The sequence below is a fragment of the Stenella coeruleoalba genome (genome assembly GCF_951394435.1).
Source record: "Stenella coeruleoalba genome assembly, chromosome: 1".
Lineage (NCBI taxonomy): Eukaryota > Metazoa > Chordata > Mammalia > Artiodactyla > Delphinidae > Stenella > Stenella coeruleoalba.
This window is the reverse complement of record NC_137169.1, coordinates 181,518,810-181,543,530: the sequence shown is the minus strand read 5'-3', so window position 1 is coordinate 181,543,530 and position 24,721 is coordinate 181,518,810. Positions and strand designations below refer to the sequence as shown.

Below are 24,721 nucleotides of genomic sequence, written 5' to 3'. Positions count from 1 at the left end.
CTATCCCAATCTCATTACAGAGGTGGTGGGTTCCAGGTAAGGGATCAGCCCATGTCACTGTGGTCTTGGCACTCAGTGTGGGCGAAGATACGAATAAAGTAAACAAACATAACCTAATAAATACTTTTATATGCTTTCTGTTACATAATAGGTTACTATTAAAATAAAAAAACACACTTTCCTTTCCTTACTAAGGTGGTGAATCTTGGCATTTAACATAATGCCTTTTTCAGAGAAACTGAACACTGTCTTCAGAGGCTTTAAGGGTTCCCGAGAGACAATATAAAGGCTAACATCACTGTTTCCATTTCACACCCAGGAAACCGTGGCACAGAGAGAGTAATGAAAGACGTGGAGGAAGCCAACTTCAGAATATAGTCTGGAATGCTTTTCTCGATCACGTGATGTGCCCTAAGAATATCTTGTTTAGCTCAAATCGTCTAGGATGGTCTGAAATTTCCATTTCATGTATACAAGCAAAGCAAGGGCATAACCGAGGGACAGTAGTAGGTACTGGGGTTTTCACTCTCACTCCACTAGCTTCTTCTTTTCTCCAGCTGTTCCTTCATTCTCTCTCCCTTCTCTCCTTCACTCACCTTTGCCTCATGTATCTCGTGTTTAGTTCCTCTGCTTATCTCCCTCTTTTTCCATTCCCTACACCCTCCCCCCGGCCCCCTCCCCAACAACACACACACACACACACACACACACACACACACACACGCACATGCACACGCACACGCACACGCACACGCACATGCACACGCACAGGCACAGGTGGAAGTATGCTTGTCCTAATGGAGTTCCAATTACCAGCCCTGAAATACGACAGCACGACTTTTCTCAGTTCTCCAGCGAGCCTGCTCCCATTTCAGCTGTGCCTCTCCTGGGATATTCCCATTGGAAAATTGACAGATTCTCATCCTTCCTGTTTGGAAGCTTCCTCACGCTTCTTGGTGAAAGGCAGGGCTGATTCTGAACCCACTTGAAGGCGTGTCAGGGGAGCTTACATGATTCTGTCCTTGTCACCTGGGAGCTTGCCTGAGGGGATGCCCTGAATTGGTGTAATAAAGGCCATGGGAGATGGAAACCTCGTCACGGCATGTGCACGTGGATCAGAGAAGAGACGCCTGGGAGTCGGGCCAGGCTCTTGCTGAGCTGACCCATCCTGGAGCAAGGTGGGAAAAGCGGCAGATGGTGACCTGCCTCTCTACACAATCATTGCAAATATTTTAAATTAGTTCTCAGGCACGAGAGGAGTTGAAGAAAAAGGTCAAATATAAACAGTGATAATTACAGGCATATTAAAAAAAAGGCAGCATTCATAGGGGGAGTCCAATATTATAACAGGATCTTTGTCACCTGAAAAGCAAGGGGACAAAATGACTTCTTAAATCCTTTTCCCTCTGCTTGCCCCTATGCTTACATCCTTCAAAGCACAACTCAAGTCCCTGGGCCTCCATGAAGACTTCAAAGCCAACTCTTCCTACTTCAACCTCTTCTTATTCTGAACTTTCATGACATTTGTTACCCAGATACCATCTTGTCATTTAAGAGCTACATAAAATGGGCTCAGATCTCTCATCCCATATTTGGTGATAAGTCCCATTTACCAACCCAGGGGCTTATGTTTCATGGTCACATCTTGTTCCCATTTCCTGCTACTGCTAAATTCTCTGCATTATGTAATAAAAAATAAGTATTTGGTCTTTGTCCTGGCACACAGCTCCCAAAACCCTAGGAATTCCCAGAGTGATAAGAGTATCTTTTGTATGATTATGAGATAACTGGTAGTTGGGACCTCCTAGATGGCTGGTCTGCAGAAAAACCCAGGCATGATTTAGAGAGAGGGTTGGAACTTTCAGCCCCACCTCCCAACCTCCAGGGAGGGGAAAGGGGCTGACTTGAGTTAATCACCAATGGCTAGTGGTTTCGTCAATCATGCCTGTGTAATGAAACCTCCATAAAAAAAACCCTAAACGACGGGGTTCAGAGGGCTCCTGGGTGGGTGAACACATGGAGGTACTGAGAAGGGTGCTTGTCCAGAAAGAACGTGGAAAACTCCACACCCCATACTTCACCCTATGCATGTCTTCCATTTGGTTGTTCCTGAGTTGTATCCTTTATAAGAAACTGGTAATAGAGAGTAAAGCTCTGTGAGTTCTAAGGAATTACCAAAAGTAAGCAGGGGTTGTGGGAACTCCTTAAATTTATAACTGGTCAGTCAGAAGTCCTGGTGACAACCTGGGACTTGTGAAGGCAACTGACGTGGAGGCCCTGTGAGACTGAGGACTTAGCTTGTGGGATCTGATGCTAACTCCAGGTGGATAGATACTGAACTGAATTGAACTGGATTGTTGGGCACCCAGCTGGCATTTGAGAGCTGGACAAGTGGTGTTGGAAAGATAATTGAAGAATTCGGAGGTGTAAAAAGAAAACTAAATAGCAGCCCCTTCCCATCTCTTTCTTATTCTGCTCTTCGATGTAGTCAATGTTAATAGTTGGCATGCAATTTTCAAAAAATTTTCTGTGCTTAAATAAACGTACAAAATATAGATACATACCTATAGCAGTTTCTCTATTATAAATAGAACACTTCCATTTCTCATGGAGAAGAGTTTAGTGTGTGTCTGTGTCTGTCTGTCTCTCTTTTACCCCGTTGTCTTTCTAGACGATGCTTTAGAGCCTCAACGTTTATAATCAAAATGGACTATCAGGATATTTTACTAAATAAACGATCACGAAGAAATATGCTATGAGGAGAGGTGGGAGTTTTCAGTTGTGGTTTTAAATAAGATTTTTTTTTCCACTCTGTTATACGCTTACCATCTGTAACATACCATTTACACTTGCTTATTATACATCCTATCTCATATCTCCTGGTTTCTAGTCTCTAACTAGATTTGAAGTCTATATAAGTCTCATACTTTCCCTGACTTCTAATCAGACTAGCTTATAACAAGTCAGAACTCAATAATTAAAGTACTTTTTGTCCTTTTGGTTCTATAATTGATAGGGGTTGCCTAGATTTGGAAACTCATTTTTGGAAGTGCCTTTTTAATGAGGTACCCTTTCCTAAGTGGGTCACGTTGGAAGCCCTTCCCCTCAAGAGCAATGATTATTGCAGGCATCCCTGAAGAATTAAGAAAAGACACTGCTATCATGAATGCCCATGGTCTCCTGTAGGAGAAAAGAAGAATGAAACAGGATGGGGAAATGGTACGTACGGGTGGCCACCTTGGCCGTGATGGGAAGGCTGAGGATGTTGCTAATGACAGCGTAGACGCTGATGTTGTAGGTGAGACCTGGCTCCAGCTCCGAGATGGTGACACCACTCCAATCTCCAGGCACCCGCTGCTGGAGCTGGAGGCCCCCCAGGGCCATCGGCTGGTAAGAGATCACATATTCCGTCACTGCCATCGGCCCGTCCCATTCCAGCTCAATGGACCTGTCGCTGATACCAGCCACTCGCAAGTCCTCTGGAGGGGCAACTACCAGGAGGCAATACACAGATAGCATGAGCTCAGAGGACTGCCTTCCCCATCCTGGACCCAACTTCCTTCCTCACATCTCACCCCACATGCCCTGTGTGTATATTCTGCTCAGCTCATTGCCTTTGAGTGAATGGTAATTCCCTTTGCAGGCAGGTTCTTATCTTTTCTGTGCTCAGTACTCCCATCCCTATAGGGCCGTGAGTTAGTGGTGTGCTGGAGCCGGCTTCTACTGGCTCAGGAAAGTTGATTGTCGAATTTTGCAAGACAGTTTTAAATAGTCATTATTAAAGATTAAATTGTACTCAGTATTAACTTACAATTAAGTAAATTATCTTAAAAACAAAATTATGAATACTCCAAACTCATCACTGGCAAATTACTTCACTACATTTTACTATTATCTATGCCCTTGAGTCAATTTACATGTGTTGTATCTCTCTGGTAGAAATACTATGTAACAGTGTGCTAATGCACAGCTGTTTCCAACTCTACATTTAGTGACTTCATGTTGGTAGTTTGAAATTGGCCACAGAGGGAGTATTTACACCATGGAAGTTGGCAAGTGCTACAAAGTGGGGCTTTTTATTTTTTCCCTCAGAGATCTAGTTGTTAGATATTTAACAGCATACATTGGCTAATATTTTTGGTAGTTTAATAAATTATTGTTACCAGATTACCCTGGGAGCCAGTATTTGATTTGGCAAGTGGAAATAAAGGCTTATTCCTGGTTATATTGCAAAATACAAGAAGCCAAAACAGTAAATCCTAGATACCATGAACTGATGAAGACATTCAATAACACTATTTTCCCTGTTAAAAGGAGACTGTTTAAGTTTTGAAAGAAATGTAACTCGTGTTAAACAAATTTTATTAGCCTTGATTTTGGGGATGATGAGAAAGGAGCATACTTGAGGGCTTTGCTTTTCTCTCTTGTTCTACTTTTCAAATGCTATTCAGAGAATCACCAAAAACTAAACCTCATTGAAATAGCCTTTCATGTATGGTTCCCTTGGGAAGTGAAGATTCACCAGTAGTGGGGGTATTAAATGACTGAAACTTTAAGATCAATTAGGATTAATGCCAGTATACCTGTAATTGGACCTGCCCATAGATTAACTCGGAGATCAGGCCAGTATTTAAATAGTCATAATTAACTTATAAATTTATATGCAGTGGAGGTTTTGGTTAGTTTAAAAGTTGTCATTGGTATTGAATTTCTCCTCTGAGAATTCTCACTCTTTCACCTTTACAAGAGCAGAGGACTGAGGCAGCTGCTAGTCACAGGGCCATGTGAAAAGAAGGTGCCTGCGCTCCCTGTGGTGCTCAGCCTCAAATTCTTGACAGAGGTGTAAATGAGGACTCATAAGATGGAAATTAGGAACATATATTTACAATGTTGGGCATATGCTTTGATTGCTTTTGCCCCAAATTGTGAATGGTATAAAACAATCTAGATAGCAGAGCTTCCTCTGGTTAAAGATGGCAAATGTTGACCAAAACAAAAAAAATTTTAATTTATTTTTTTAGAATTTATAAAACTAGATGAATGTAAATGAAATTTAAATAATCAAACTTTCAAATGATTGTTTATAAGCATGTATCATTTCTAACTCTGGCATGATGAAAGCTTTGAATTGCACTAAGATCTTTGGGGTAGCCTGTATAATGCATACCAGATGACTCCTGGACCAGGGAAAGAAGAGTTGGTATATACAACTATCAGTATTTTGCATGGTTATATAGAGCATTTATTATGCACCAAGGACAATGCTATACATTCTGACATAGATTTTCTTATTTCACCCTCTCACCAACACTATGGAATTGGTATTATTTTTACCCCTGTTTTATAGAGAAGAAAACTGAGTCACAGAGTCAGCAAACACAGAAGCTAGGATTTGAACCCAGGCACAATGCTTCTAGAATCTCTAAGCCAGTGTACGATACCACTTTATATTTGCATAGCATTTCAGTCTATAAAACATGTTTAGATAAACCATCTAACTAGACTTTAAAAAAAAATCCTTTAATTGCAGCTCTATGAGGTAGATTGGGTAGATATAATTATCCCAACTTAACAAATGGAGAAACTGAGACCCAGGCTAAAGGACTTGCCAAAAGTAAGGGAGTTGGGTCATAGCTGAGCTGATAATCAAACCAAGATCAATACTTAATGTGTTCTTTCCCCTACAATTTGTAGGATGGGTCACTGATTGTACCAGATGCTTTCCTTCATTTATACACAGCCCTCAAAAATAAACTACATCAGTGAATAATTCAGACTATCGTTTAGGATACCAATTCCAGACTGGTGCTTATCCTAGAGGTAAGAAACTTCTTTTAAGAAGGATTCTCTAAAATTTCACAATTTGTATGGAAACACAAAAGACCCCAAATAGCCAAAGCAATCTTGAGAAAGAAAAACGGAGCTGGAGGAATCAGGCTCCCTGACTTCAGACTATACTACAAACCTACAGTAATCAAGACAGTATGGTACTGGCACAAAAACAGAAATATACATCAATGGAACAGGATAGAAAGCCCAGAGATAAACCCACGCACATACGGTCACCTTATCTCTGATAAAGGAAGCAAGAATATACAATGGAGAAAAGACAGCCTCTTCAATAAGTGATGCTGGGAAAACTGGACAGCTACATGTAAAAGAATGAAATTAGAACACTCCCTAACACCATACACAAAAATAAACTCAAAATGGAATAAAGACCTAAATGTAAGGCCAGAAACTATCAAACTCTTAGAGGAAAACATAGGCAGAACACTCTATGACATACATCACAGCAAGATCCTTTTTGACCCACCTCTTAGAGAAATGGAAATAAAAACAAAAATAAACAAATGGGACCTAATGAAACATAAAAGCTTTTGCACAGCAAAGGAAACCATAAACAAGATGAAAAGACAACCCTCAGAATGGGAGAAAATATTTGCAAATGAAGCAACTGACAAAGGATTAATCTCCAAAATATACAAGCAGCTCATGCAGCTCAATCTCAAAAAACAAACAACCCAATCCAAAAATGGGCAGAAGACCTAAATAGACATTTTTCCAAAGAAGATATACAGACTGCCAACAAGCACATGAAAGAATGCTTAACATCACTAATCATCAGAGAAATGCAAATCAAAACTACAATGAGGTATCACCTCATGCCAGTCAGAATGGCCATTCATCCAAAAAATTTATAAACAATAAATGCTGGAGAGGGTGTGGAGAAAAGGGAACACTCTTGCATTGCTGGTGGGAATGTAAATTGATAGAGCCACTATGGAGAACAGTATGGAGGTTCCTTAAAAAACTAAAAATAGAACTGTCATATGACCCAGCAATCCCACTACTGGGCATATACCCTGAGAAAACCATAATTCAAAAAGTCATGTACCATAATGTTCATTGCAGCACTATTTACAATAGCCAGGACATGGAAGCAACCTAAGTGTCCATCAACAGATGAATGGATAAAGAAGATGTGGCATATATACAATGGAATATTACTCAGCCATAAAAACAAACAAAATTGAGTTATTTGTAGTGAGGTGGATGGACCTAGAGTCTATCATACAGAGTGAAGTAAGTCAGAAAGAGAAAAACAAATACCGTTTGCTAACACATATATATGGAATCTAAAAAAAAAAAAATGGTTCTGAAGAACCTAGGGGCCGAACAGGAGTAAAGATGCAGACACAGAGAATGGACTTGAGGACACGGGGAGGGGGAAGGGTAAGCTGGGACGAAGTGAGAGAGTGGCATGGACATATATACACTACCAAATGTAAAATAGATAGCTAGTGGGAAGCAGCCTCATAGCACAGGGAGATCCGGTCGGTGCTTTGTGACCACCTAGAGGGGTGGGATAGGGAGGGTGGGAGGGAGACGCAAGAGGGAGGGGACATGGGGATATATGTATACGTATGGCTGATTCACTTTGTTATACAGCATCAACTAACACAACAATGTAAAGCAATTATACTCCAATAAAGATGTTAAAAAATAAATAAATAAATAAAAGCACAACAACAAGAAAAAAAAAAAGAAAGGCTTCTCTAGGGCCTGCCTTTTGTTATTCAACATGCTGATTCCAAGTTTCCTGTGTGGGACTCCTCCTGTCATGGTGACAGAAACAGCCATTCCAAATTTCAAGTCACCAGCAATTCTTAGGGCATTTGGGACAAGTCAGTGTATTCATTTTTAGTGCCTTTCTCCAGAAAATAAAGCTAATCACGACGAAGGAGAATGATCCAAGCAGAGCATTTGGGGATTTTAAAGTAAAAAACAGGTGCAGAAGGATTTTTTCATCTTGACAACTTCACTTGGCAAGTTTTTTATCTTGAGACCTGAGCCTGGTGGTGGTAATGATGAGAAAGAAGCAATGGTGTCTATTGTGGGAGAAGCATTCTTGAGAGCGGTGGCTCCAAGGAGGAGACCATCACCTTTCACCCTATAACTTAGCAGCAGCTGTGTACATTGGGTGTCAGTAATTCTTATAAAATGAAATGGTATTGCTAGAAAGCAAACTGTAAAAGAGCCGTATGCCTTGATTCAAGGAATTTAGTGTGTGGCGGGGGGGCTGCGAATTATTCTTAGTATTACTTTCTTTGGGGCTCCAAGTTGGGAACTTGGGGAAGAGCAGGCAGTTAAAAAGGAGTAAACTGTGGCTTGAGGAATTGGAGTTGCTTATCTGCAAAGATGCCATGCTGTTTACTTTTTAGATCTCGCATCAATTTTGCACATATGTGGTGAGAGCAGTTGGAATTAGTTCCATGAAGTGTCTCGCTCGGAGGAGCGAGTGATTTCAGGTGCCAAAGGTTGGGCTGGCCGCAGTGCTAGCAGACGCAGAGGCTGAGGGTGATGAATCTCTGCAGGTCTGACTGAAGTCCAGGGAACGGCTTTCTGGATTGTTTCAAGCCCCTGCTCTGGTTGTTCTTTCATCCTGTTGCTTTGTAGGGAGTTGTGGCCAAACCTTCTTCCCTGGGGGCAGGCGTGGACAAATGGTTGGACGTGCTTCCTTACCCCGTCTCCAACACCTAATATTTTTTATCATTTGACAGAGCTCAGCTTTCATGTCAAAAGACTATTTCTTTGTGTATGTGGCTTTCAAAATTTTTATTTTCTGATTCCACTCTACTTAGCATCCCAGGGAGGATTAAAGAGTGCTAGAAGTTGGTAGGAGACCAGCGTTCTTATTTTTGCCCTGCCATTAATTAGCTGTCTGGCTGTGGAAAAATCTTCCTGTCTCTCAGGGCTGCTGCTTTTTTCAATTTGTAAAATGAGAAGCCCAGAGTAGCTTCTTTCAAAGCCTGTTTTAAGTGCTCATATTCATGAATTTTTTTGTTCTATTGTCTTTACCGGGCCAGAGAACAGAGGCAGAAAGGTTGAGATCTGGTCCCATGGCCCGCTATGAGAACGATCAAGGCTGGGAGTCAAATAGAGTGGCCTTGTCGACTCTATTCAATTGCATTTAAGCTCTAGCGGCCTAAGGAGCCTCAGAATGAAGTCCACACAATGGGCAGCCACTTTCCATGCCCTTGCCAGAGAGAAAAGAATGACCTGTGGAGAAGTGCATTTTGTGGCTCTCCATGTTTTCACCTTACCGTTCTCTTCTTTCCTCTCCTCACTGCTGTTGGCGAGGGGAGCAGTAATGCTGGAGTGGGTGCATCTGGCCAGAAAAGTCAAGCAGTGGATAAGCAGCCCCTCTCCTAGAGCCGTCTCACAAAGAGCAAGTGAAGTAGCACTTTAGATAATGACCTAGTTACTTCTCTGGAAAAGACCCATGGCATTTGGTTTAAAAGACAAGAAAGCCTTGAGAGCAGCACCTGCTGAATCAGTGGTGGCTCCATGGTTGCTATAGAAACAGATGGAGATTATGCAACTGTCCCTCCTCACATGCTTTGGGAACCTGTAAAGTAATTTATCTGGGCATCCAGAAGTCTTCCTCAAACAGCACAGAGGTAGCGTGTTGGAGGTAACATGTGCTCATGGTTTGGGCTCAACCCAGTTGTAGTTACGCTAGCAGCTCCTGAGTCTTCCCTGCGTGACCAGAAGGGCTTATCTCCAGTTCAGTTTGGACCCTGGATCAGATTAAGATTCTGTTTGCAAATGAACCCATCCCTGTGGAAAAGGAGGGTCAAGAACATGAGAAGTATGTACAACCCAACAGAGATCAATTTTATTAAGAAGGATGTGAACGACAGAATAGCCGTACATAGAAAAGGGCCCAAATGGACCCTTAGCATCCTCTGATGGGGCCTCATGGAGCCTCCTTAGCATCCTCTGATGGGGCCTCATGGAGCCTCGTCCTGTGGGTGGGAATAGGATCATGCTTCAGCCTCCTCTTCCCAGCAATTACCTAGGACTTTGGATTCAGAAAGACGAAGCTTAACTTCTGCTTGACTTTTCCGTCTGAACAACTGGTATAACAGCTATTTATATTTTCAGTAAGATATTCAGTAAACAAAATTAGGAGGCTAAATGAAATCATTGACTGTGGAAAAAAATAGAAGAACGTGAAAATATTTTTCTTCCTAAGCAGTGGGTTGTTGTTTATCTTTTAGTTGTTGCCATCGATCTTTTAAAAAATTTTAGGTTGAAGTTGCAGGTGCAGGAGACTTGTCTGACTGGTCTGGTACCTAGGTGGGAATCACTGATGATGCTCAAGAATAAAAGGCTTGTGAAGCTGGCCTCCCAGGATTTCCCCCTTAAACCAAGGTCAGAAGGTTGATCAGAAAATTCCTGGAATCAACCCATCAGAAAGCTTAACAATGTTCGTTTGTTGTTATTTTTTATTTTCAATTTTCCCAATGAGCACTCTGAGCCCACTGTTACAGATTGAACTACAAATGGAAAAGATCAAGATCAGTCACTCAATCTGTACTGTTTAAAACACAAATTTATCAGTGAGAGTCACTGGTTTAGTCAGAAGATGAGCAATAACGGTGAGATAGTGACAATAATCTGATTTTAGGCAAAAGAAAATGATCTCCAGTGAGATATTGGTATTTTCCCACTGATAGATTTAGGTCCTCCTTTTGGGACATCACCTTGGGATTGGTTTCCATGGTGCAGACACATATGGGGTTGGTTCCAATTTGCTATGTCATCTGGAACAAAGCGACTCATGACCTTTTAATATGCTGTACCAATAGTTAGAACGTGCGTTGTTGCTCGATGCCTTTAGTAGTTTATTCCTAGTGACAAGTAATTCCTTGCCTATGAATACTTTTATCCATGTGGACACTAGATGATTTCAAAAATTAATAACACTTTGCAATATGCAAGCTCTAAAATAGCCAGAGTGCCCTGCTAGTCTGACTATCACAGACTAACCGCCATCGCATGCCCTAGCACTGTGAAAGGACGTGTCCCCAGACTATGGCAACAGGCAAGGGGCATATTCTGGAGCAGGTGGAGCTCTGGGAAGCCCGCTGAGTTAGGGTGGTCCCTTGCCTAAGGTGTTGCCATGGTCTGACTCTCCGCTTTCTTCCATCTCAAGGACAGTGAAATGCTGTCAGCATCATTACCATTGACTTTGTTCCGGTCTTGGGGTAAGATTCAGCTTTCAGCCTGAACTTGACCTTTTCTGGTTTCCACCCTTCCCCCCCTTAAATCTGCCTCGTCAATTGTGATTGACTCAAGAAATCAGCTGTCTTGGAAAGCAAGTGTACATGACCCAGTTGGGAATTCTTCGGCCTAAAATTCACCTTCCCTCCCATCTCTCTTCCCACCTCCAGCCAGTTGGCTGGACCACCCTTGACAAAGGCCCCGCCGAGCTCCCCTCCCTACCTGCCGAGCAGTCAGGGCCCTGGTAGCCCTCTTCACAGAAGCAGATCCCCTCCTGGCAGTGTCCTCGCCCACTGCAGGCGTTCAGACACCACTGCTGGCCGCAGTCCTCACCAGCGTAGCCCTCCTGGCACAGGCAGGTACCGTTGGTACATCTCCCCTTCCCTGAACAGTCCCCAGGGCACCTCAGCTCGCTGCAGCCCTCGCCAGTGTAGGCCTCTTCACAGACACACTCCCCGTCCACACACAGCCCCCGGGAGCTGCAGTCCGTCGGGCACCGGAGCTCTGAGCAGTCGTCGCCGCTGTACTCGCTGTCACAGATGCACTGGCCATCCACACACACGCCCCGACTGGAGCAGCCTAGGGGGCAGTAGGGCTCCGAGCAGTTCTTGCCAAACCAGCCTTGATCGCAGATGCAGCCGCAGGACTCGAGGCTAAAGTTGCCGTGGCCACTGCAGTGAGGGATGTAATCCAGTTGTCCTGGAAGGGCCAAGGAGAAAGTCAAAGGGCAGCCGTGGAACCTCCTGTAAATGGGGTATGGGCGGGGTGGGCAGAGACCTCTCCTCACTCTCTGATCAGGTTTGTGTTGCTGAGAATTAAGCTCAAGCTAGTTTGGTACATCATCGACTTCATGAATGTTTTCATCTGATAGGGGTTGTGTCTGGCACAGCCCTGGGGGCGACGATGAGTGAGATCAGGTCCCTCGTCCTTCAGGGGCTCACCTTCAGTGTGTCTTGGCTCGGGTTCCCTAGAATCAGACTTTAGGTGAGAATTCAGATGAGAGTGACTTACTGGGAAGTGCTCCCAGGAAAAACCTGTCAGGGAGAAGGGGAGACTCAGGAGGTTGGAGCCCAAGCCAGACACATTATCAGGCAAGGTCCTGGGGGTGTCACATGGGTTCAGTCCTGCAGGGTCTTCTGGACACAGTGTAAGCCACACCTCAACTGGGACGAAAGGCTGCCCTTGGAGGGTATAAATGTCCATTGTCTCCCTGGGCCAGGCCAAAGAGGTTCTTACAGCCCAAGGACAGCCCCTGACCAAGACACCCAGGTGCTGGCTATGGGGACGGAAGGGGATCTGAGGGCTTGTATGCTGAGTACCAGGCCTGTGATGCAGGACAAGGTCACATGCGCTGCAGCCACACCCCACTGCCTCTCCTTCCTGCCATCTAACTAACTCTGCTCATTCATCACAACTTAGCACTAGGGTCACTTCAAAGGCTTCCCAGAACTTGTCTCATTTGGTGACTGTTTGCTGTGATCTTTTTAGGATTCTGTGCATATCTCCTGCCCCTAGCCCTTACCATGCTATAACTATAGTGGTTAATTTAAACCACTATAAAAGGTAAAAGCTTGAACCCGAGATAGTAAGGAAGACACAGTCCTCTTGTTAAAGAATAAATTTCATGGGTTGAAGGTACCTTTTGGGTGAGAGGAGCTGGGCACAAAAAGGGACACACTTTCTGCTCATTGGGGGTCAGCTGATAACAGCTTTTGCATGTGAGGTCCCTACTAGAAGCCAGGCTTTCATCTGAATGGAGGCTTTTATATGTAATAACTCCTGATGTTCTAGTCTGTCACCATTTGTCAATGGAGAAAGGAAGTCATGGGTTATGCAACTTGCTTAAGTCACAAGCTAGTAAGTAGCAGAGCTAGGATTTGAAGTCAGGAAGTCTGGCTCTGACTTCTCCCAGAGAGGTCAAGATAGTCATTGGTAAGTGTTACTAGTCAGGGGGTGGGTGAGACTAGAGGTATAAGTCCTGGATACTCAGCCTTTGGAGGGGAGGGGGTTGTAATAAGCTCTGTGAGTGGGTGTGTGCATGCACGTGCGTGTACATCCACATGCGTCCGTGGAGGGGGCAGGGGCTGAAACTTCCATCTTGCTGGAGAAGATGGGGCCAGGTCCTCTGAGACTATAATGACTATCATTTACTCAGATGGGAGAAAGACTGAGATGGAGTGAACAGAGCGCCTGAATTCTCTAGTCCCTCAGGTTAACATGGATAGATATCAATTCAACAGCCTGTGAAAACCAAAGATGAATGAAGACAGACGTCAAATTCCCTGCTCACCACAGAAGTTGCTGTGCTGAACCGATGTATCGTTACCTGACTCATCCCCCCAAAATCAGGTTAATGTATTTCAAACTGACTATGCGCTGTAGAGAATCCCTACGCCAAATCCCCCGGGAAGGACCACATTTAGATCTTAGAGACGTCTGAACAGAGAGCTACAGACTAGGGCACTTCTCTCCCTCTGTGTGAAGAGGAGCCAGGTTTGAGGGGAGCGGTGGCTCACGCTCATTCACTCTCCCTCTCTGCTCAGCGCCCTCCCTCCCTCCTGAGACCGGCTGCAAACTCCCAGACTCTACCTGTGGCCGCACTTTCCTGGCAGCAGCTGCTGGTGCACTGGTCCCGAAGCACTGACACCTCCCTCTCCAGCATCTCGATGCGGCTCAGCAGCTCCTGCAGCACCTGGGCAGAGCTGGCGCATGGGCAGGCCTTTTTGGGGAGGTTGATCCTGTGGGTGAAGGTGACCTGGCTCGCGTGGTCCGAGGTCTGGCCCGTGTACTCTGTCAGCACCTCGTCTTCGGCACTCACCTCCTGCTCGGCCGAGGCCTCCAGCCCCGAGGAGCAGAGGCTGTCCAGGGGCACGTTAATGTTGTACACGTGGTTGAAGACCACCGGCTGCTCTTTGCCGGATGTATTGTAGCCGTCAGCGCCTCCTTCCTCCTCCACCGCCTGTCTCTGGGCCCTTTCCGTGGTGACCTCCAGCTGACACTCCGAGGGCTTGAGCATGGAGCCCAGAAGGATCAGGTTGACGCCAATGAGCATGTTCTTCAAGACCACTGTTTCCCCGTCTGCCCCCATCCTCTCAGCAGAGCACTGGGTTCAAGACCGGCCTGCAGCAGAAAGCATGGTGTTGTGGAAATTTGCAAGAGAAACCAAGGAACGAACGAGATGGCCTCTGAGACCTGCGCTTGGGCACCACGCTATGCACAGTCCTACAAAGCTAAAGGATAGCAGTGAGGATTTCAAGGGGAAGGTTGGGAAGTGACTACCAGGGTCATGAAAGCCCAGAGCTTTTTGTTCCCTAGAGGAATGAACCCCTGAAAATGGACTCTGCTTCTGCAGAAGGGCATTTTGATTTCCCAAAAGGCTTATCTAGAACACATGAGTCTGGCCTCCACAGTGGGCAAGTGGTTCCAACAAAGAGGACATGTGAGGACTCGGGGCAGGGGCACTGTGGCTAGCCTCGTCCTCCAAGGAGAACTCAGAGCATCCTTTCACTTCTGAGTGAGAATTAAGATGAAGGGTACCATGGAGCCTTAGGCATACCCTCATATTTCGCCAGATATTTATAATGAAGGGGTCCCGCCAGCCACTTCAAAATAACCTATTAACTCCTCTAAGCTCATCTGTTCAAATACAAGTTGACTTTAGAATAACCAACCAGGCAGATAATATAGTTCCAGGTAACTGTGGTTGTTAATAATCCTTAGGTACATTTGTGATTATCTGGGACTGTGTGAGCCGAACTTTCTTTTAATGTTCTCATTAGTATAGTCCCAGTGCTTTGTGATCACAGGGTGCCTTTCTTCCGAGGTCCTGTTTAAATTGCTAAAATAATGTATTAGCTCCTCTACTGGTTACCTAGTCACCAAGACCCATGGAGAACGATAAATTTCCTGTAATGCAAATCAGTTTTACAGAAATTATATTTCTTCTGTATTCCCTGTGTAAAAGAGAAAAGAGGCTTACAAATTTTTGGTTCTAAAGGTAATGTTAGAGCTAAGAAGATTAAGGACAAAGGAACAGAGTGAGAGTAAATGTGAATTTGGGAAGAAGGCGATAAGCAACAGCTAACATCAACTGAATGTGTCCTGTGTACAGACTGTGCCGTGCACCTCACGGGGGATCTTACTTGACCCTTAGAACAAACCTATGATGGGATGTTATGATTATCCCCATCCTGTAATGGAGTGAATTCTGCCTAGAAAGCTTAAAATTTGAATGCAGGTCTGACTCCAAAACCTGTGTTCTTAACTGCTATGCTCCAGTGCTTGTCTTGATAACCACGTTCAATGTTCTGTTGTCTCTGATGGAAATTGTGTTAGTTATAGGATCTTCCCAAGAATATTGAGATTAGAAAATTTTGCTAGGGCCGGATCCAATGTTCCTTCCTCCACGAAGCATTCTCCTCTCATCTTTTTCTTCCTGTTCCCTCAGGAGGCAAAGGAGCATCCCCAGCACAGGTTAAATTTATCTCTCACTCCTTATAAAGCCCCTCTGACAGCATTTGCCACACTAGACTGTGGGTTTCCTTTGTCTGCTCCTGCCCCCCCACCAGCTTCGTCCCCTGCCTCCCCCCACTGGCCCCGAACTGCTAAGTCAATTTAGGTCAGACCACATCTTATTCACAGTATTTGATGTGTGTCTAGGACAGCAAAAGTGTTCTGTACTATGGCTGTTGAATGAATAAGTGAGTAGATACATGGAAGATGGTTAAGCAGATGAATTAATGAGTAAATGCCCTGTGAGCACAAGGTTCAATCATTCTCCAACTCATTTAATCTCTTTCCATTATCCTCACGTTATTCACTATTTTCTTCAATTTCAATTCAATTGGACAATTTCTGAGGGATGATTTTATTAGGAGTCATCTGTATTAGTGACTATTTTGGAAACCATGTCTTATGACTCAGTCTTTATATTATATATTGGACTAAAATCTTTGTTTCCAATATGAAGAAGAAGCAGAACAGAATAGAGCTATTAAGATTCTGGACTCTGGAGCCAGACTGCCTGGTTCTTCCCCTATCCCAGGACTACCCTGAAATCACTGGCACATGTGAGAAATCTCTTCCATCATTTGACAGCCAGAAAGCCCAACCTTAGCATACCCTTGTTCAAAGAAGGGTGAGGTTGTTGGAGTGATGGGAGAGGTGGTGATCCACTGGTTACGTCAGATGAGGTAAATCAACCTTGGGGACACATGGAGTGACATGTCTGAACCGAATTTCTCTCATGACTGTAAGCTCTTTTCAAGCCCCTCTATCTGAGGTATTACCTGCCTTCCCATTTTCAGCTGCTCTAGGCGTTTCATCCTTGGAGTGGCACTCTGCCCTTATGTCATTGAAAGTTTCCCAGGAATGGCTCTGATATAAATCATTTACGCTTACATTTACATTGAAGGCTAGGGAGCCTTAGCCATCTCACTTGCTAAACTAAAGTTGGTTTGTCTGATCCATGTTGATATTGCTGAATAGTTGGTTGTTTTTGGGGAATCATAAAATTATCATGTAGCACCCATAGCACTTAACAGAACTTTCTGCACAGAACAGACACTCAATAAATAAGTGAAAGAATAAATGACATTATAAGTGAAAAGGAAGACAAGTGACAGGAAAATTAAAAGGGAAAAGTGTTAGTTGCACACCAGTCCAAAGCAACAACTATAAAATTATATGTGGAGAGAAAAGTATAGTTTTATGTGTGAAAAACACAAGATTTTAGTCAGTAACCAAACTGACTATGAATTAGTCAACAGTGTGATTTTTGTAACCTCCAAAACCTTTTTTAGACTCAGGATTTATTGACTGATTGATTGATTGATTGAAGTATAGTTGATTTACAGACTCAGGCTTTATTAATTGCAATTATAGACTAGGATGTGCAGGGGACTGTTTTGCTCTGTACTGCACTTGTCATTGATTACTTCTGGGTGGAGAGGATGCTGAAGGTTCTCAAAATCTTGTTGTAGGAGAGGGAGGAACTTAGCATTTTTGTCCAGAGAAGTGACAACCCCAGAGCTATCGTTCCTTTATCATTCATTCCTTTGACAGATATTTATTGAGTACCTACTATATGCTGGTTCATTTATTCACAGAAGTTATATTTAAGTGTGTGTGTGGGGGGGAGAGGGTGGGAGGGGGAGGACATACAATACATAAATACCCACAATAATTCTGTATGTCATATATAATGTATGATATAATGCATATTATATGATATTTAATATATGATGATGTAACATTCACTTGTGTGTGTTGTGTCAGCAAGTGGTAACTGCTGTGGAGGAAAAGAAAAGAAGAGAGCAGAGGAGGTACCAGGACAGGGAAGTCACATGGATATTTTGTAGAGCCCAGCCAGGGAAAGCTTGTCTAATGAGGTGACCACTGAGCAGAGACCTGAAGGAAGTGAGGGGTGGGCTTAGCAGACGGCTGAGGAAGTGCATTCCAGGCACAGGGAACGGCAAGGGTGAGGGCTCTGAGGCAGGAGCCGGCCTGGTGAGTTTGAGTGACAGTGAGACTGGAGGCGAGTGAATGAGGGAGCAGATGTGGGGAGATGAGATCAGAGAAGGAGTGGGGGCCGGGTCAGAGAAGGCCTGTGAACCACTGTAAGGACTTGGGCTCTTATTGTGGCTATACAGTCATTGCCCTCAAATGCATCCACATATTAAATGTTTATGATGATCTAGTTCTTGTCATTGAGAAACTCTCAGCCTCATGAAAGAAATGGAAACACAAGTAAATATAATTACAATGCAATGTGATCATTATCATGACCAAAAAACACACAAAATGTCCCTAGAGGGCTGGAGCTGACACAGCAACTTTGTCTGGGGCAGCAGGGGAAGCTACGCAGAGGGTGTGGGGTAATCGTCAGTCCTGTTTGCCAAGTATTTCTGGCCTGGCTTTCCAGACATGTGGTAGGACTACATTCTCCAGGGCTGTGTTTTCCGGCCCCCTGTTGGTTAGGTGAGGCCATGTCACTAGTACTGGCCGATGGTTGTGAGAGGAAGTGATGTGGGTCACTTCTGGGAGGGGGCATTCATTGCTGACAGGAGACCCCCCAGAGCTTTCTTTTTCCCATCCATGGTGACTGGCAATGTTCAGGATGGTGGCTGCTTTCTCAGTCTGGGTCCCTGAGTGACCATGATAAAGGGTGCCCTGGCCGCGTACAGTAGGTGTGTAGTGCATGAGAGAGAAATAAACTTTTGGTTTTGAAGCACAGATTTTTCCTACAGCATAACCTAGTGTATCAGAAGATAATACTGAACTGGGTTTTAATAGATGACTCTTTAAGTAGAGAAGACAGAAGTTCATTATAGACAAAAGGAATTGCATTTGCTAAAACTCTGACATGTGCACGAATATGGCTTATTCAAGGAATTCAAGTATTTGAAGGGCTGTTAAATGCTATGGGTTTGGACTTTTATACAGCAAAAGGTCCAAGGGAGGGAATTTCCCCCAAATGGGGGAATCTACAGGGAAACAGATTTTGGCTCCATGTAAAGAATAGCTTTTATAATAGTCAGAGCTATTGGGTTGTCATGGTAGGTAGTGAGTTCCTGGTCACTGGAGGTGTTCAAGCACAAGCCACAAGACTACTTAGTGAGAATGTTGAAGATGGGCTTTCAAGCATCACATCAGAGAGTGGACTAAAATGAACATTAAGGTTTTCTCTTTCCTGTTACTTTATGAATTCAGGGTCTTACGTGTCCTTTGAGGAGTCTACCCACTATAATATTGTATTAGTTTCCTAGGGCTGCCATAACAAGTTACCACAAACTGGGTAGCTTAAAACTATAGAACTCTATTCTCTCACAGTTCTGGAGGCTGGAATAGAAGGCCAAAACCAATATGTCATCAGGGTTAATCCCTTCTGAGGCTCTGAAGGAAAATCTGTTTCATGCCTCTCTCCTAGTTTCTGGTGATGGTGGGCAATGCTTGGCATTCCTTGGCTAGTAGATGCCTCACTCCAGTCTCTGCCTCCATCCTCATATTGGGCTCTGCCTGTGTCTCTGTGTCTTCACGGGGCCATCTTCCTTCAAGGACATCAGTCATCTTGGATTAGGGGCCCATCATGCCAATATGACCTCGTCTTAACTAATTACATCTACGATGACCCGATTTCCAAATAAGGTCACATTCTGAGGTACTGGGGGTTAGAACTTCAACATTATCTTCTTTGTGGGACACAATTCAATCCACAATACATAACAATAGCAAACTGAGTATTGACCAGGTACCAAGCTAAGCATTTTCCTTATAGTACTTCATTCATTCCTGACAACAACCCTATAAGCTAGGAGGGGTGCTATTTAGGAGCCAAGATATTTAGCAACTGGTATGGCTCAGGCAACAACCAATCAGAAGGGGGCATCCATCAATCAGACCTGCTGTAAACAACCAGCAGGGCTCTGTGGTGATTTCACCATGATGGTAGGTCCTCTTTCAAGTTCCATTATTGGAGACAAGGAAAATGAGCTTCAGGAAAGGCCAAGGAATGTGACCAAGACTGCACAGCTAATGAGCGCGGGAGCCAGGACTGAACCCAGATCTTGCTGACCATAGTCTGTCCTCTTAACTGCTGTTTTCAGCCAGCTTTAATTAGCAGCCACATAGCACTCTCAAGAAAAGACTTAGAGCTCTTACAAATCAACACCCTCCTCCCCCTGGATCAGATTTAGGACCTCCTGACAGCGATGACTTTTCGCTTAATGTTTTCTCCACCAATCCCGGCTACTACCCCAGATATTGCTTTAGTCTCTTACCCTGGAGGGAAGGCTCGTCTGCTGGCTTTTTATTTAAAAGTGCCCAGCCTCCACTGTGTCCCAGAGAATCAAGAACAACGCTAAGCAAGTAAACCTTGATCCTAGAGGGATCAGGAGACATTTTTTACGCTTGTCCTTTCCTAGGACGGCTCCCCTCCAGCCAGCAGCTACAGAAAACCAGGGCTTGCCCTGGCCCCTGCCGGCTTCATTCACTTCTCTGAGCTCCCTTTGGCCTGTCCCCAGCAGGCTCAGTCACAAGCCGTTGTTAACCACACCGCTGACCTCTCTGCTTCTCCCCGTTTGCATATGGCTGAGGATGCGTTCTGAAGGCAGGCAGTGAGAGGGGGTGGGGTGAATGGCATGGAGGCTTCATTTTTCTCATTTCATCTGAAGCCTGCTGGAGGGGGAAGGGGAATGAAACTCATGGTTATTTCATGCCTACTTAATAAATGTGCTCTTCGTTTTGCTAAGCTCACGTCACTTAATAATTATTTCAAAGTGGCTTTTCTTTCTTGTGTCCCTGAAAGCTTCCCTTTCGGGCTTCATTCTCTACTTCCACCACCTGTTCCTCTGGATCACCAGGAATACCGACTGTTCTGCAGGCGGGCCCCTTTCCGTGGCACTCTTCAGCGATGCTGCTGGGCAGATTTTTGCAGCTTCCTATGAGGAAGGCCTGTTCTAATCCCGTGGCATATCCAAGAACGCGACGTGGATGTGTTTGTCGCCTTTAGAGGGGTCCTGCTTGCTCTGGCTTTGGTGTGAAATGGTGGCTGCACCTCTAAGCTAGATGCAAGATCTCTGTCACTGAAAGCAACGTTGGAGGCTGGAGGGGACCAGCAGAGCCCCTCTCCTCCCTCACTCTCTTCCTGTTTCTCAGATGAGTCATCCGACTAGAGCTGTAAGACTCCAGGATAGAAGCCAAACAGGCCAGTCAGAGGATGAAGTGGTGGTGAGAGAGGGGAAGAGGAGGAGAAACCTGAGAAGATGGAGAAGAAAAATATGGCAGAGCGCCAGGCTGGCGAGAGCAACAGACAGAGTTCTGCAGGTAGAGGGAGAAAACATAAACCTGAGGGACAGATAATACATTCAGGGTTCAATGGTACACTGACAGTTGTAAGCACGACAGGTAGCTGATGACCCTCCAAATGAAAGTGCAAGCAAGTTGCAGCAATTCGATAGATCGATACTCAGGAAATCCGTGCAGTGCCATTGATTCATTTCCTCCACTCCAGCCTCCTTATCAATATAATTATCATGGCGGGCACCACAGGGGTCTCCGGGTCATGTGTAAGAGGCGAGTGGACAGCTGGACGGGCCTCCAGGCCCAGGTGGTACCGTGCTGCTGGGGTCTGCGCTCGTCCCCCCGGGTGGCCTGCGGGGAGAGTGCGGGTCACCCGGGCCCGGCCAAGTCTTGCCCCAGCTAAAGTTGTCCTTCAGTGGCTTTTCTTTCCCTTGCCCCCCTCCGCATGCCTTCTCCTGGCTTCGTTTCTTCACGTTGAAGGGCTTTGCTACTGTTACAGAAAAATGTTCTGGGAGCCATCACCTTTAGGCAGGCTGGGAGGAGGGGAGAAGTGGTCTCAGGAGGGTGGGATGTGGGGCGGGAGGGAGGAGGGGGAGGGGACGACGAGGGACAGAAAGAGCCACATCACGTTGAAGCTCTGCCTTTGTGTTTTCTCCTTTTTATTTTCTCTTAGAGCCAGAGAGGGCGTGAAAGAGACAAACACAGGTAGAGGAGCTTCAGGAAAAAAAAGAAAAAGAAAGAAAAGAAATGAGTGTCTAGGTTGTCCGGGGGCGGGGGGCGGGCAAGGAGAGGTGAGCAGCCAGTGCTTTGTTTAGATTTTCTAGCTTCTGCCAACCTTACACCCCACGCTGTCCCTGGGGGTGATTTTATAAACCAGAACCATATCTGTGAAAAAAAATGACACTCTTTTTTTTTTTTTAGTTAGAATTAGTTTAAAAATAGTTCCCCGCCTGCCATTGGGATGCTCTGTCACTTGGAGAAAGAGGGTAATTATGAAAGACGAGGGTGTAATGTGATTACTGCCGGCCCCATTGTGTCAGCGTCAGGAGGCAGCATCAGGGCTGCTGGGAGGACTCCGGGCCGCTTGTCTCCATCAGCCCCAGGCCTTTATTGGGCATGTCAGATTTCTGAAAAGAACTCGAGGGCAGAAAACTCCCTGCAGACAGGACTCGGTGGCTGGCCCAGAGCTGTCAAGAAAGACGCGCGGGAGGAGATGCAAGGCCAGGCTGGGGAGTCGCCTCCCCCCAGGACTGGCCGCCTCACCCCGGCTCCAGGACCACGTCCCTTGACGTGCCTCCAGGTGGGATCTGCCGGAAGGGTCTTTGGTTCAGAATGTGATGGAGCCACACTCATTTTTTGGCACAAGTGGGTCAGCCCAGTATATTTGTGTGTGTGTGTCCCTGCGGGATAGAGAAACCGCATTGGCTGGGTGGAGGAATCTGGCTTCTGGTCTCGTCCTCTGGCTCTGTCTTGTGCTGTCTTTGAGAATTCCAACTGACCTGGCCTTGCAGAGCAGTTCCTTCTTCATCTGAAAAGTGGGGTCCTCAAGGTCCATCAAGGGAATAACACCAAAGGAGTAATAAAGTCTTCCGATGGGAAGTGAGGGGGAGGCCGTCCAGGTTTGCATTCCTGCTTTACAGTCTAAGGGGAGAGGCTGGGCAAGTGTTCCTGCTGGGAGCCTCTGCTTCCTTTTGCGGCAGCTAAGGTTGACAGTCTACCTCCAGGTTTCCCCATGATTTTTGGTAAATAGAGATCCCATTTAGGTGAGAATTTATCCAACGTCTATAGATCCCAGAGAATTCTTAACATCTGTAGAGCATTTGACTATATACATACGTATATATGTACAAATATATATATAACCACATATATATATAGTTATATATCTATGTGTGTGTGTGTGTGTGTATATATATATATAGAGAGAGAGAGAGAGAGAGAGAGAGAGGGAGTCATATATACAGAGCCCTATTTAATCCTCATAATGGGCAATGGGATTATTCCAGTTTTATAGACAAGGCTCAAAGTATGGGAGTGATTTGCCCAGTTACACACAGTGAGTTAGAGCCAAACTAAATCCTGAGTCATATTTCCAGACTCTCAGTTCATTCGTAGATGCCACAACCTCCCTCCGTCAGCCACCTTTGTCCTTTGGAAGTAGGTAGGATATAAAAAATGAATTCCTAATTAATCTCCACCATTTTGGATCAGAAATTCTTCTAAGAGCCTGACCTTTTGCTATCATTAATATCTATTTTTCATCTGTGTTTCTCAAGCTGGGAGAACAGCATGTCACCGTTTGCTGTTCAGTCACTCTTCTTGAACAGTCATCATCCTGCTTTTCATCTTTCTTTTCTTTACATTTAATAAAACTGCAAAGCAAAGTTTCTTCTAAGAAAGATGACCACACAGACTGCAGCCCAAATCGATGCTTTTTTTTTTTTCCTTGCCCAAGATACTCATTAGAACAGCCGGAGAAATTGGTTTAGAATATAAAAAGTGGTCTCTGCCCTCATGGGACTTATAATCTAGCTGAGAAGACTAGACTCATACACGTGAAACTGGACGACAAGGCAAGGCTGTCCTTGTGTATTATTAGTCACTTACTTTAAGTTTAATAGATGCCCCTCACAGTGTGGGACAGGTGACCAGAAGAGACTTCCTGAAGGGGTGGTGTCCCAGTCCACACGGAGGGGTGGTGTTGGAAAGGTGGATACGAGTTGTGGGGAGTGGGTGAGGAGGGGGGGTGAAGGGCACAGCATAAGCAGAGTTGATTGCAGCATCAAGGCCAAATGCAAGGAAGTTCTGCCTCTGAAGGGACTACCTTCAGTCTTCACGAAGGTTTAAAATCAATTAAAACTATGTTACGAAAATGTATGAAAATAATCCCTACATGCCCTGTGTGTGCCTGAGGTAAGGGAGCTGGTCATGTCTTAGTAGTGCTTCCAGGGCTTTATGTCCAGGAGGCCAACTTGGGGCCAGGCCGATTTATAAACATGGGCTCAGAACTTCTAATTAATTATAACTATAAATGTAGGAAGTGTTCGCTTGATTACTTGGACATTGAAACCCTTTAGAAACAAACAAATCTTGGGAGTAGTTACCTGTAGAAATTATATTCACCCACATCCAGAAGACCAGATAATTCATCTGCTCTAAAAGTAGCTAATGACAGGTTCAAATATCAGATTCATGCTGTTTCCAATTATATGACATAACTACATTGGATTTGGTCCTTCTATCAGGAACTGAATAATTGCTTTAATATCTGATATCCATTAACTTCTCCAGATAACACGTATGTTGGAGGTGGCAACTTACGAACGTTTAGCTCTAGAGGTCTAGAGGAGTTATTTACTTTATTGTGCAAATTATCAATGTGTTTTCGAGCATGAAAGAGCACCACTCTGACCCAAAGACTACACACAGATGAATTCTATTTTCTAGTGCATGAAATAGCGTTTTGAAATTTGAGGAAGCTCCAACGGTACTGGTATATGGAGCACAGCCTGTTTAATTAAATGCAGATGCACACTGATTGCATGCCAGGAACTGGGCTAGGTTCCATTCGAGATGTCGGGGTGAGCTAGAGAAATCTCAGGTAACTCCCTGTATAACTAGGAGGAAGGTATTTACATAACAAGAATAAATAGCAAACCATGATAAGTAGCATATCCCAGGTATGGAGAAATTCTTCTGGGAGCCCAGCAGAAGGAATCATTTCAACTGTAAGACTCTCTAGAGAAATCTCGATGTTTTCCATCGATGTAGCCTTTGAGCTGGGTCTTGAAGAATTAGAAAGATTTTGAAAGGAGGAGACAGGGGAATGGACAGTAAAGTGAGTGAGGAA

The 24,721-nt window shown here is 44.7% G+C and overlaps 1 protein-coding gene and 1 long non-coding RNA gene across 3 annotated transcripts in view; one reads left to right on the top strand and one right to left on the bottom strand.

The window, feature by feature from the left end:
• Positions 1 to 14,161, bottom strand: part of TNR (tenascin R) — a gene marked incomplete at both ends in the record, with an annotated part of 83,042 nt that extends 68,881 nt beyond the window's left edge. Inside the window, 3 exons of the mRNA XM_079905642.1 lie at positions 3,228 to 3,491; positions 11,296 to 11,772; positions 13,663 to 14,161. Coding sequence (XP_079761768.1) covers positions 3,228 to 3,491; positions 11,296 to 11,772; positions 13,663 to 14,161 — 1,240 coding nt within the window. The remainder of the gene's footprint in view (positions 1 to 3,227; positions 3,492 to 11,295; positions 11,773 to 13,662) is intronic.
• The window catches only part of LOC307178038, a 367,206-nt gene that overhangs the window by 200,350 nt on the left and 142,135 nt on the right, over positions 1 to 24,721 (top strand). The gene's annotated exons all lie outside the window — the stretch shown is intronic.